At 45.4% G+C, this 14,263-nt stretch overlaps 1 protein-coding gene and 1 long non-coding RNA gene across 5 annotated transcripts in view; one reads left to right on the top strand and one right to left on the bottom strand.

Annotated features, from left to right (window-relative positions):
* The window catches only part of LOC147916056 (uncharacterized), a 111,071-nt gene that overhangs the window by 51,407 nt on the left and 45,401 nt on the right, over positions 1-14,263 (bottom strand). The window lies entirely within an intron of this gene.
* CLYBL (citramalyl-CoA lyase) overlaps positions 1-14,263 on the top strand; it is a 231,530-nt gene that overhangs the window by 213,679 nt on the left and 3,588 nt on the right. Inside the window, exons 8-9 of one of the 3 annotated variants that reach the window (XM_087435893.1) lie at positions 8,389-8,508; positions 9,492-9,618. In XM_087435893.1, coding sequence (XP_087292019.1) covers positions 8,389-8,484 — 96 coding nt within the window. In that variant the 3' untranslated portion in view covers positions 8,485-8,508; positions 9,492-9,618. Of the gene's footprint in view, positions 1-8,388; positions 9,619-14,263 lie in introns of those variants that run through there. The other 2 variants (XM_087435894.1, XM_087435892.1) reach the window with 2 other exon arrangements.

Genomic DNA, 14,263 nt, shown 5'->3' with positions numbered 1-14,263 from the left:
TTTCTATTTTCTGTGTAGAGCTAAAGTTAAATGATTTCTTGCTTTGTTTTTAAAAAGCAAAATGTTAATGATGTCTGTTCCTTTTACATCCACTCAGTTTCTACATTTCAAGGAATTTCCTCCTTTTTACAAACGCATCGGGCCATTTGTCTTTGCTGGAACTCTTCCTGCTCACTGTCTGCCAAAAACTCTGCCCTGCTTTACTGCCTCTTCCGCTGTAAGCTATGCTCCTAATTTCAGGTCACCTGCATTTGATCAGTATCTCCTCCAGCTGATATTCTAAGGTTTTGAATTCTTTCAAATGTATTTGTTTTCAAATACTGATGCTATGTCAAATACATAGCACCCCTGGGTATAGTTTCTTAAAGGGGATGATTCAATCTCTGATTTATAAGAGTTGAGAGGGGTCAGGAAGCTATAGGCATGAGTCAGCCTCTGCTCATTGCATCTTCACGAACGTTGATGTCTCTCACAACCCTTAAAGCTACTCTGAAATCATAAAATCCTTTTATAACTCAAATGCTCTGCTTCTCACTGGACCTTTCTGTGATAGGTGGAATGAAATCATCTCTGGCTAACAACAACAGTATAGGAACAGCAGCAATAGTGGTAGCAGTGATCCTGGTGGTGGTGCTAGCAATCAGGTAGAGGTGCTAGCATTGCCAGTTGTAGTGGCAACAGTCTCAGCAGGGACATGGTCACAGCAGTGGTGACAGTAGCAGTAGCGGTGGTGGCAGTTGCAGTTCCCATGTACTGTTATGTGACAGGCCGTTGCATATATTATTTAATCCTCACAACAACTCTACAAGGGAGGTATTGTCACCCCCATTTTACAGGTGAAGAAACTGAGGCTCGGAAAAGTAACATTATTTGCTGTGGATCACACACAGCTAGGAAAGGCAGAGGCTGGATTCAAATCCAGGTGTAGCTGACCCCATGCCCATACTCCTGACTTCTGCATCCACGCACCTCAAATGAGACAACCCAGAGAAACAAGCCCTTTTCTCTCCAGGAATCTTTTGTACATTTTGTTCCAGCTGCAGGCTACTGAATACCACCTCAGAATGTGCCCATCCTGGAGGGTTGCCTATTGCTGTTTGGTGGAAAGTCACAGAGGGGCTGCTTGGACAGGTGATCCCCGTGTCCTCTCAGGCCAGCAGGACCTGGCAGGTGGCACTGCGCTGGGAAGCATACAGGGCCCTCCATTCCATTCTCCATCGATGGTTTTGTGCTCTTTTCTCAAGCCAGAGAGCTACAGGGGAAAGGACGGGAGGGATAGAGAGGGAGCTTTCCCAGTCTTTTCCACCTTTCAGAACTTGGAAAATCAGTCCAGTAGGCTGCCCAGGATGCAGGCTCTCCCACTCCCCACGCCCCGTCTGAGGCCAGGCTCTGAGACAGGGGCTGAGGGAGCTTCCCAAGCAGTTCAGCAGGCCTGAGATGTCACTGCTTTCCCCAATCAGGTACGAAACTAAGCCCCTTCAGATATTCCAACTGTTACATTCTTATGAATCACTTAAAGGGCTTCCCCATCAAAGGCCACGGAATGTCACCTGTCAGAATTTCAGTGCTAATAGCCCAATAGACAGATTAGCCCAATGCGAATTACCCATGTTGAATGGCTTCAGTTGAACTTTTAGAAATTTCATGTAGAGATACAGTAGCATCTGTAAATTCTCTGGCCAGAGGAGTAAATGGCTATTGAATTTTAATTCAAAATATTATTAAAATATCTATCAAATTATCACTACAATTTAAAGTGTTAAAAAAAATAAAAACATGTTCTCTGTTTCCCAAGTCTTCGTAATATTCTTTTACTCTCGATGGCAATTTTAAAAGATGTTTATCGGGCCGGCCCCGTGGCTTAGCGGTTAAGTGCACGCGCTCCGCTGCTGGCGGCCCGGGTTCGGATCCCGGGCGCGCACGAGGCACTGCTTCTCCGGCCATGCGGAGGCCGCATCCCACATACAGCAACTAGAAGGATGTGCAGCTATGACATACAACTATCTACTGGGGCTTTGGGGGGAAAATAAATAAATAAATAAAATCTTTAAAAGATGTTTATCCATAAAACAAAGGGTTACTGATATTCGGAAGCATATACAAGGGTCAAATGTCACCCCCTTTAATCCATCTTACAAATGCTTTGGGTTTTTTAAGGACTTAAAATGTTATTCACTTATTTATTATTGAATTTTTTCTCACTGAAAATAGCCTGTGGTATTTCTGATATCATCATAATTATAGTAAGAGCTTTCAAGTGGAAACTCAGGGTGGAAGAAACATGGTTTTTCTTTTTCAGCCTCATCCTAAGTAAGAATCTCTCCAAAATAAGAGTTATATATATCTCCAAAATAAGAGATTTATAAATCACATCAAGATAAATTTAAAATATATATAGTATATATAAAATAAATACATATTAAAAATTTTTATATTTAAAATTTTTTTATATAATCATCTCAAGTACCATGGTTATCAGCCATACTCTGGGGTATACTGACTAGTGGGAAAAGTTTGAGAGTTGAGGTGAAAAGCCTTAGATTCTAGTCCTATCCTACTCATAAGTTCCTTTAAAAAGATTAATTAATACTGAAGCGTAGTTTTTGCATCTATAAACCAGATTGTTGGATCTCCAGACTGCCCCCAAACAGAGGAAAATTACCCAGAATAAAGGAAAGGAAACAGGCGGCCCAGCTTCCTCCCCTTGGGGTCCAGGAGGGAGCAAGTCTCGGGTCCACGAGGGCGTGCAGCAAGAATAGAGGGATTCCGTGGGTTCCAGCCCCGCTTCATCAAGTAGAGACCAAGTCTTATGTGCTTTGTCATAAAGAAAGTCAAGCAGCTAATGAGTAGCAGAACCAATATTTTAAAATGTCTCTCTTCCAGATTGCTTTAAAGCGGCTAGATTAGGCCCCCTTCCCTCAGGCCCTAGAGAAACCTCTTCATCCATAGAAAGATCCATCATCTCATACTGTGGTCCTTCATTTTGCTTGATCTATTGAGTCACTGGTGACCAGAGGCAAGGGGGACTCTTGCAGAACAGGGAAAGCCAATCCCACTCGCACGTCCCAATGTGCTGCTCCCAGTCCCTGACTCCTAAAGCTGACTTTCATAAAGTACCTGTTCCTCAAAGCTCTTCCCTGGCCAAGCCAGCTCCGTTTTGATGACTCCTTCTCTCTGTGGCTCCTCAGTCCTTTAAGCGCCATGAATGTCACAGACTTGCACTTTAACTAAGCCATTTGCATGAGTTAACCTGACCCCAACCCAATATCACATTTGTCCTACTGGAGGCTCAGCAAGTGTTGGCCAACCAACCAGTGAGTATTGTCAGACCAGAGAAAGATAAAGTGGTGCAGAAAGACGCCTGCAGATGAAAGAGAGGAGAAAGGAAGATAGATTCTGGCTCGCTATATCATTCTCCCCCAGGTCACCCAACTCAGTCCCCACAAGAGAGCCAAGCTCTACTCTGAACCTGTTTTGGGTGCTGGGTTCTGGGGATTCAGAGATATATGAAACATGGCCGCTGCCCTCAAGGGCATAGTGAGAAAGATAGCAGTGTAAACAATTAATTACAATACAGTGTGACAAGGACTATAACAGGAGGCTGTGTAAGGGAAGGAAGGAGAGAGATTAGCCCTACCAGGGAAGTCTAGAAATGCTTCACAGACAGGACATCTTCAGATGTCTTGAAGCATGAGGAGTAGTTTGCCACACAGACAAGGAAAGGACCTTCAGAGCAGAGTACAGAGCATGTGGGAGAGGGGTGTGTGTGTGTGTGTTGGTGGACTGGCAGGAGACAAAGCTGAGGGCAGAGGCAGGGCTGGTCTGATCATGGGGTCCCTGCTAAGGAGATTGCACTTGATTCTGTAAGTCTAATGAGAGCCAAAACAGGGTTTACGTAAATGGATGATCCTATCTGATGTTTTAGAAAAATAACAGCATGATCCCAATTAGGAAGGTGCAACTCCCCAGTAAGTATTCCCACACTCTCTCAGTGAGACCTCTGCTAGCCAGCCTAGGAGCCAGTAACCCCCCCCCCCCGAGCTTTGGGGACCAAAGCAACCAAACCTACACCCTTAAAAGGAACTTCATAACCAAACTGTGAGGGGACCAAAGCCATACTGGGGCCTGTCCAAGGACTTTCCAAGTGTGAAAGGTTGAAAAGTGGGAAAGAAAGAAGAATGAAATGGTGTCTCTGTGAGAGCATCATCTTGCCCCATTTTGAGGAGTCTCAAGGAGCAGTTGACTTTGTGAGTAAGGAAGAGCTCTATCACAGGTCATGGCTGGGCCTGAGAGATTTTAGCAAGTAGAGGGGACAACCAAGATGTTGAAGAGATCTTGAAGAGCTAATGGCCAGCACTGACTAAAAGTTTTAGGAATTTACTGGGAACTGTTGTGAAGTAAATAATCCATTGGGCTTAAGACTTAGCATCACAGAGGAAAAGAGTGTCACCCTGAAAAAGCAGGACTATATCAGCTGTACTCAAATATTATCATTAATTCCAACAGAGCAGCACCATCACTGGAATGTGCCAGAGAACTCCCTGAATGCCCAAATAAGTTATTTGTAAATAAAGTGAGTAGGGAAAGAATTAGATCAATTTATGGTTTCTAGAAAATACTCTTTTAGTACTCCAGAGAAAAAAATTCTGAAGTACTGAGTGCCAGAAATGCAAAATATATGAGTATTTCCCATAGATGTGATTACTGTTGTCATCATCACCACCGTCATCCCCAATCCTGTTGTCATCAAATTCTAAGTCAGATTCTCCCCCATGAAGAACTTCAGGGTCTGATAAAGTTCATGTTATTTCAATGCCTACCTTACCATCAGCCAATGACCGAAGTGTGAGAAAAACTATGCCCAGTAGAAATTGTTTTCCTTCCTGTGCAGATAACACCTATGTTAAGGTGATAATGCCTTTCACCTCCAGGAGTCTGAAACCATAGATATGTGTATAGTAAGATGTGCCAAAGTGACTGACGAGTGATTTATTACAACAAGTAACTCAATAGATAATTGTTGCATACAAGCCCTTGTGTACGGAGCTCCATAACAGCTCTAGTGGAGAATGCGTGACATGCTCTACGTACACAATTTCATATCTAATGAGCACTGGAGAAAGATGATCCTGATTGGTAGGAAGGGCAGCCATTTCAGACCCTCAGAGCTCTCATGTGCTCATCACACTGGCTTTTTCTGTAATTCTCATTGCATTTTATGGCACCTGCTCCTTTTCTCCCCTTCTCCTCCAGCAAACTGTAAGCTCCTTGAGGGCCAAGATGGAGTTGTACCCATATCAAAGCCGGCCTAACCATTCCTACCTAGGAGAGCTGAAAATACAGAGCTTCCTAAACCTGAATGTGCATTAGAATCATCAGAGAATTCCTGGCCAACCTCCAGGCCTTCTGCATCAAACCAGGATCAGGCCCAAGAATCTGCTTTTTAACAAGCCACCTCCCCCGGCCTCCCCCTCAGATGGTTCTGATTCAGGGAACCCCCTCAGAGAACACTTTTCAATGGATAAGCCTAAGATATAAGCAGGAGCACACGCTTTGGACCAGATAGAGCCAGGCTTTATCTCGTTCTATAGTGACTAGCTACAGGGCAGACTTGTACAAGTTTAAGCTGTTTGTGCCTCAGTTTCCTCAGTTATAAAATAGGGGTGGATACAAACTCATGGAAACAGAAAGCAGGATAGTGGTCACCACGGGCTGGGGGAGGGGGAGGGGGAGTAGTTGTTTAATGGGTACTGAGTTTCACTTTTGCAAGATGAAAAGTCCTGGACATCTGTGGCACAGAAATGTGAATATACTTACACGACTGAACTGCACATTTAAACATGGTTAAGATGGCGAATTTTATGTTACGTGTTTTTACCACAATTAAAAAGAAAAATATTATTAATGAGGATGGGTAATAGTGTCTCCCTCACAGTGTTGGTATGAGCATCACATAAAATAAAGCATGTCAAGTCCCAGGCACAGTTCCTGGGCTAGCAACTGCTCAAAACATTATAGCTATTATTATTGTTGTAGTCATGGTTGTTAAGGTTTTTAACCATGAATGAGTTACTATTTAAAGGCATTTTAAACCAAATTATAATCTGAATCTTCAAGCTGATGGAAGTTCCCTCTCCTTTTTGCAACGGTACGCCAATTTCTCAGGCACGCACTGGGCTGTGAAACTGAGACTTATCTATAACCATTCATTAGAGAATGTTTCAAACCCTGCCAGCAAATCCAAGTAGCTTTTGACAAACCGCATTTTTCTAAGTCCTGACCCACAGACCGTTCACATTTCACATGTGGATCCATATGTTAAAAAACCAACCATATTATATGTTGATATTGAAAGCAGGAGAATATTCATATTAGGCAGTCTGATTCTTAACACTAAAATCCTCAATTTGCAGAGATGAAGGAAACAAAGACAAAAATTGTGAATTTTGTTCTCCAGCTTAAGCTGAATAAAGGAAGTCAAGCAAAATCTGCCATAGAAGAAAGAAATGATCTCCCTGTCTTAAAAAACTATATGAAATATTTTGCATCTTTGATGTGCATGTGGAACCCAAAGCAGATTCGAGGAACATGGCATAGACCCAAAGCCGTCATTTTGATTCTCTGTGCATCATTTTGATTTCATGCGCATCTGTGCTAATTTAGTCTCCCCAGCCTATTATTTAAGCCTTAGCCGGACAGATGTGTTGTTTTACAGGGCCATAATCCACTTGGTGGGCGGATAACCAGGAGGCCTTTGGTCTTCATCATTTACTCCAATAAGAAAACTAGACTATTGCCTTGTAAAACAGCATGAGTCGCACGCCCTGATTTCACATGTCATGCTAACCCATGGAACATTCTTGGAACTTCTAACCAAATTCATAAAATTCATCATGGTCACAAAGATGACCAAAATTAGCTCTAGGCTGAATGAAATTAGGCAAAGGCCAATCTGGGAGTATAAATAGTAAAAATGAGAGGGTTGGAAAATGACTTACGGTATAGGATTTTAGGCCACACAGGTGTTCGTATGAATCAGATTTATCATTCTAAGGCTGAGAAGGTTAGGCACTACTGGTGAAAATTCTAATCCTAGAGGCTTTTAAATCTCTTGATTGAAAAATAAATTCCAAAGTCATTGCTAAGGATTCCCTGCCAATTTTTTTTTTACTTCCATCCTATGTATAACTCTATGTTATTATGGGAGATAAGGGTTTCCAGAGAGCCTAGGAGACCCATCCCAGAAGTCCTGAATAATGATAACATTGACTGTTGAGACGTGGCACTTGTGAAATATAGATATGGATGGCAATATATGCAAATGGACCATCAGCTAGAATTATGATTGCTCCAGTCCACCTCCGGGTCTCAAAAGATCACCTGCTCCACATTCGCACCAGCATCTTGCCAAAAGGTAGAAAGAAGGAGAATTAAGATGACGAGCTGTGATTGTAAACAGCAAAAAGAAGTGAGTAAAAGAACATAAATAACCAGACGTTAACTTCAGATTCTGGGCTTGCTGCCTTCTGTCCACTTAATTTTCCTTTTTCTGATGCAATAAACTACCTTCTTATCTTAATGTGGGGGTCTGTGATGAAGACTTGAAGTTCTGAGGCCCAGGTATTAGCCATAGCTCTAACTTTTCCCAGTCATGTAAACTTGGAATATAACTGACTACTCTGGGCCTCAGTGTCCTCATCTAGAACAGGACCTAGAACACATGACATATTCAATAAGTATTTGCAGAGGGTTAAAAAAATGAATCTGCAAAATGGGGATAAACCGGAAGATCTCAGTGATTCCTCCTAGTCTCACCATTCGACAGACCTCTGATTCCTTTCTTAATACGTGTCATTCTGATCCTCTTCTGCTAGTGTGGACCACAGACGAGTCTCTTTTCACTCACTACACAATTCTGCCTTACGTTCTCTCATTGCGTGATAGTGTTACCCCTCAATTATGTTACAGCAAGAAGGAAACATTTTGCCGTTAACCTGATCACACAATTTTTTTAAACAATAATCAGTTGCCAAAGTGTATGACTGTTTTTCAAGTTCTATGCAATATTTCAAAAACTATATGTATAAGGAAGTATTTACATTTTCCTTCCACTGGTTTCTGCTTGATTTCAAGAGTTAAATGAACAGTTTCCAATACTTGTGTCTGATGCTTTTCCTCTCCATTAAAATGCTGAAGGCTTTTTTTTCCCTCTAGGAGGAAAAAAGAAATCTTTCCCCTATAATTTACTTTGCCTTTCTCAAAAGTTGGGTAGGAAGTCAGTATAATTCAGGTGAAATCTAAAATGTTCTTGTTGTACAAGTGTGCACGGAAAGGAAGCCTATAATTTCCGAGCATTCTTTCAGGAAGTTTGTATTCTCTGTTTTCCAGGGAGCCTTTACTTTCCAAGGGAGCATGATCGACATGCCATTACTGAAGCAAGCACAGAACATTGTTACGCTTGCCACATCCATCAAGGAAAAATGATCTGTTAAATGAAGCTCTCATCAGGTGGGCTGAACATATACAGTGGATTTCTTAAAGACAAACCATGATACTCAAGGCAACTTGTTAGTATGCCAGATTGGAACCTTTCTCCATTTACAGTTCATGTTAATCACAATTTTTTTAATCTCACTGGCCAGTCATTCCTCTAAAAATGAACTTTCTTCTTTTTGATTCCAAGCTGATGATTTTGTTGTTCATTAATGCATTACATATATGGACTTAGGATTTCACAGGGAGATAAAGTAGTGGGGGAAGTTAGGTCTTTAATGAAATAGAACTTTCCCGAATACGTATACTCCCTTCACCCTTCTCACGTTAGTAAATGTCTCCCACATTGTTCATTTGTTTGGTTGACACCATAAATTATTTTAAGAAAGCCCAGGCTTTTAAAAAATAACAACTAAATGAATGGGGTCATGTTTATATCACTAGTAATCTGATAAAACAACAGAGATGGCATAGAAAAAGTTGATTGTCATAGTGGCTTATAAAGATATCTTCTAAAAATAAATCTTCAGAACTGATTACCATTAACCTCCACCCCCCAAAATGAAACTTCCATATCCTTGAACTGCTAGATGATGACTATGAAAGCCCTCATCCTGAGTGAACACTTTGGGTCAACAGTGACCAGCAATTAAAAAATAAATGTGCAGAAACACAAGACCATCCCCATTCTGCCCCTTTATTTCCCTGTTTCACTGTTTGCCATTGAGGCCATTTCCCCCCTGTAAATGTATGGCTGGGACAGGGCCCCCTCAGCAATAAACTTGTAGCCTCTAGGAAGACACAATGCGGCAGAGCTGGTGCATATGGTCCCTGCGAGATTTGCATCACATTAGAGATGCTGCTACAGGTCATATGGGTGGTGTGGTTAACGGGCTTAGTAAAGCTGTTTTGAAGAGGTTAACCCAGCTTGTAGTAAGGGTAAATAAACATAACAACCAGCCATTCTTCCCTATTCAGCATGTGCTCTTATATTGAAGGCTAAAGGGTATTGAAGCTGCGAAGGATCAACTTGTGTTTGCCAGAGGACGCCAATGAAATTTGAAACACCAACAATCAGAGATTTTGTTTCTGCTCCTCATTAAATCATGAGCTTTTGTGTTGAGACTCTGGACGACTGTTCTTTAAGAAATTAACAGAATGGGAAGTTTTAAACTCTACACCAACCTTTTCATGACCTACACAGCAGCAAGGCTGCTACTCTTAGACAAACACCACGGGGAAGGCTGTTCTGTTTATTTAAATTTGTAAATAGAAAACAGTTGTTTTTTATTTTCATTTTTCACTTCCTCCTATGCCCTTTTTGTTTATTTCCTCTGTGGCCCTTACCGTGTGCCCCATCCACGGGTCTACTTTCCCCTACCTCTTCCAGTTCTGACAGGAAGCCCGAGAGGGGAGTAGAGTTGAAGGTTAAAATACAAGGAAAGGCACCATGGAACCAAAGCAAAATGGGAGAGGCCCTCATGCAACACCCACCCACCCAGAGCACTGCGGGAGGGGACGATCCGGTTCCCACGGGCATGCTGAAGGAAACTGATCCAGGCAGGATGGTTCTGGGAAAGACATTCTTGAGACACCAACTAATGTTCCCAAGCATGGGATCCGAGGAGACAGCTCTTAAACTGAGATGGGATGTGCTAGGCTGGGGTCCTGGCCTGCATTGGGCAGTGCATCTCCCATCCTCAGTGCACCCCTTTCCAACCCCTCAGGAGAGCATTGTCACCCTCCACCTTGGTCACTCTGTGCTACCCCAGAGTTAGCTGGAAGGGAAGGTGGGAGCTATATCAGCCTCACACGGAGGGGCTGGAAGGAGGAAGATGGTGTCTCAGCCAACTTGGGAGATGACTGGCCTGTAGCCAAACTGGGCTTCAGAACTGCGGACAGGGGCAGTGGGCAGCAGTTACAGGAGAAGCAGTCCCCCCCTTCCCCAGTGTGGCAGTTGTGCCTGCCTAGGCTGGTCGTCAGGTGTGCACTAGGATAATCCAGGACCATAGGTGTCCACACAGTCGGGCCCCTCTGTTCAGAACACAGAGACACAGGAGGACTGCTCAGAAGGCAGAGTCCTACAGGCAGGCCCCGCTTCAACCCAACTGCCCTTCCCTACAGGCAGCCCCCACTTCAACCCAACTGCCCCTCCCATCCTCTGTGTTCATCCAGATAACCCCTCCAGGCTTTGACAGGATGAAAAGGGCAGACGTTCTAGTCTCCACTCCAGTTACACAGGCAACCCCAAACCCTACTGGTGGACATCCTCAAGCCAGAGGCTCCCTGAGAGCCAAGCCCTCCCTCTCAAGGAACCTCAAATGCCAGGGTGAAGGCATTCAGACCTCAGGAAAAGCAGTCCTCTCAGAAAGGACTCTGGGTGGTGCTGAGAGCCTGGACCTGGCTAGGTCTCCGCGCCCCCATCACCAACAGGCCCACAGGTTCCTAGGTCCCCAACCGTGTTGAACTGGTCAACACGCCCTTTATCTCCAACTGCACTTTGTTCAGACAAGACCACCTTGTTGTTTAAGTCTCCCCAAGTGTCAGATTTATCACCTTCCTCATAACCTCATGGTCCTCATTATGGTAGGCTCATGAGACTGGCACCCACTAAAGCCAGAAAGCTGGACCAAGGTGCCACCCTCTGAGCAGAGACCCTAACGAGGGCCCCAGAAGAGGGTTTAGTCAGGGTCAGAGACCTGTTGTGCTTCATTCCTTGAAGAACAAAACTCCAGGACAAGGAGATGCTGGGAGACAAGAGGTATCTCCACTTTTTTCCCCACCCATGTCTCTTTGGTGCCATGGGTGGGCAAAGACATCAAGGAGCGGGGGAGGGAGGTAGGGCTGGGTCAGCTGATCCCACTTGGCATGATGGGAATGCCCAACATGAGGAATCCCTCGGAGCAAGGAAAGGACCGACTATAAAAAGAGGACCTTGCAGTAATCTGATTAATTAAAAAACATACCTGTTTATATTTTGTGTAGCTTATCACAAGATGCTTTGCCGTATCACTCCCCTGTTATTAATTCTTGGGGGCTAAATTATGGGTAACACTATTAAAACATTATCAGAACTAATGAGAAACAATTACTTAGAAAATGAGCCAGGACAAGATTGAGTTGAGAACATCAGTGGTGATCACTGTAGATTAGTTTAATAAATCATCAGGTGCAAGGCGAGACCGACCGCATGTATGCAAAGCCGTGTCACGGGAAAATGAAATTGAGATTTTTTTTGCATAATTTTTTCATTAATCTCAATAGGACCCGTGTGGTGTAGATTGTTTTATTCCCCTCATACCTTGCCTGAGGGGGGGTGCCCAATAATGTCTTCATTGTTTTACTGAGGTCTTAATGACGATTTGTGACAACCTCATTTTAATGTATAGAGGATTATGTCAATACAATCACGTTTTATTGAAACGGTGAGGGAAACTCCGGTGGCGTCCGGCACTGTCCTGGAGCACAAGTTGGGACATTCCGGGGCGTCCGAGAGCGGTTCCCTTCAGATGTCCAAGGGTTGAACCGCTGGCTGCGCTTCCGTCCTCTCCTCCTGCGACCGGCTGGGGAAAGTGTCCTCAAGAACGAAGCCTTCACCGCCTCCGATTTGAATTTGAAAGTAACTCGTTGCCTGGCATATTTTGCTGGGTAAATGGAACCCAGTCGTTTTTATTCCTCTTCTAAAATATACATATTATTATCATTAACACCTTAGCCCCTAATAGTTTTGACGGAGTTAGGGAAACTGACCTTCACTGGGGACGTTGAATTTTCTAACGGTGTCTTAGGAAGAGAACAAAGAATACATGCTTTTTTATTTGAGGGACATTCTGCTTTTACGGTTTCCGTTTATCTTGGCAAGCTAAATGTCGTCGGTTTTTCTTTTTCTTTTTACCTCTAGTACTTGGAAGGCAACTGATGGTACAAAACAGGTTATGAGGTTACCAGCAGGATCCTGTGCATATTAATGCTGGCGAGGGTCACCGAACCGGTGTGTAACCGCGGAGCTTGTGCCCGGGGCTGGGCACCCGGTCCTCCCAGCCCAGAGACCCTCCCCCCGCGAGGTCTTCACATTGCAACTTAGGGGAAAGCAATTAGCAGACCTCCACATTTAAATGTGAAAACCTTAGTCTTTCTTTCCGCTCTTTCTTTTTAATCCGGGGGCGGGGGGGGGGGCTGGCTAAGAGGGCGAAGGAAATGGAAAATAAATTACTTTCAAATACCTAACTTAGTCCCCGAAAGCTGCGCGGGGGGGGACCCGGCAGCTTTTTGTTGTTCTGTGACGGTGACTTCTGTTGTTGTTCGTTCACATTCCAGCAATTATTTGGCAGCATATTTCCTTCCGAATCAATAAGAATTGCCAGCGGCAGAAAGAACGTGATGCGTCGGAAGGCACCGAAATCGTCGTGGGTGCCTTTTGCGGTTTGTTTGCGGCCGATGGAGCCCGGTTCCAGCTCAGCGGGCTGGCGCCTGCGGAATTTGTTCTGTAAATTTTTTGCAAAGTCTTTGGGGAATTGCTTGTTGCTCGCGCCCTTCCTTTTTTTAATTTTTGTTTTATTTTCAATAGTAAGTGACCGGCTCGGTTTTACTGCTGGCTTCTTCCGACGGGAAGGGCCCGGAGAGCCCGGGCGGCGCGCCCCGTCGGAGGGACATGTGTCCGCGGGGCCGGGACACGCCGAGCCGCGTCCCCCGCCGCCCGGCTTCTCCCGGCCTGAGGTCGGCAGGCCCGGCGCGGGGCGCCCGGACGCGGAGACGGGGGGCCGGGAGGCACCCCCGCGCCCTCGGTGCCCGCCGTCCCTCCCGGCGGAGCGCGGCCTGTGCGCCCGCAGGCGCGGCCCGCGGTGGCGGCTCGAGCGCACGGCCGTCGGGGCGGCGGGCCGGGGCCAGGGAGCCCAGTGGCCGGGACTTCGGACCCCGCCCGCCCGCCGCGGGCCGCCCGGAGCCTGCGAGCCTGTCGCGCAGCCCCGCTGTAATGGTGGCAGATCAAAGGCTGCCCCGTGTCCCCGCGGAGCCCGGGACAATCCCGCGCCTTTGTGCGCTGTTGCTAGGAGCCCGAGAAACTAAGAGCAAGTGTCAGGAGCATGTTAATCAGACTCGTTACAGTGTAACAATAACGTCTCTCTCGGGTCTCCCGGGCCCCCAGCACCCCCGGCGCACCCCGCGCACAGGCCCGGCACCTGCGCGGGACCCCCGGCCCCCGTGTCCCTCCAGCCCCGAAGCCGGCGTCTGGGCCGGGCACAAGGACGAGCCCCCAGGGGCCCTGCAAGCGCCAGGCGCATCGCCCGGGTCCTGCTCCCCTTACGGGAGCCCCGCGCCCTTAGCCTGTCCGGCTCGGAGCCGGATCCACGGCCGGAGGGACCTGCGGAAGATCCGGGTCCCCTTGCTTTTCAATCTTTAAGTTGAACGGCCCACATTATTCAAACACGGTGTCAGAATCAAGAGAAGAATGAACATTCCATTTCACATAGCTTTTTGGTTGAGAGTTTCTTCAAGACTCTAAAAATCAACTCTGCCGATTTCCCTCTCAAATCCATAGAGGATACTTTAAGTGATAATCCTGAGCTTAAGAAGAAAAAAAAAAACTTTGCTACAGTAAAGATTTCTCTGAACTTTTTCGAGAGAATAACTTCATTCATTCGTTTATTCATTCAACAAACATCTGTTGAGCCCAACTGGGTGCCAGACAGCTAGTCTGAAAGTCATAGGACTGGTTCTGGATGCACTTTTCTTTTAAAATTAAAATGCCCTTGTGTGAAGTCAAAGAAGGAGC

The sequence above is a fragment of the Ceratotherium simum genome, chromosome 10, assembly GCF_057802395.1.
Source record: "Ceratotherium simum simum isolate JZ-2026a chromosome 10, ASM5780239v1, whole genome shotgun sequence".
Taxonomy (NCBI): domain Eukaryota; kingdom Metazoa; phylum Chordata; class Mammalia; order Perissodactyla; family Rhinocerotidae; genus Ceratotherium; species Ceratotherium simum.
Note: the sequence above shows the minus strand (reverse complement) of the source record. Positions and strands in the feature narration are given on the sequence as shown.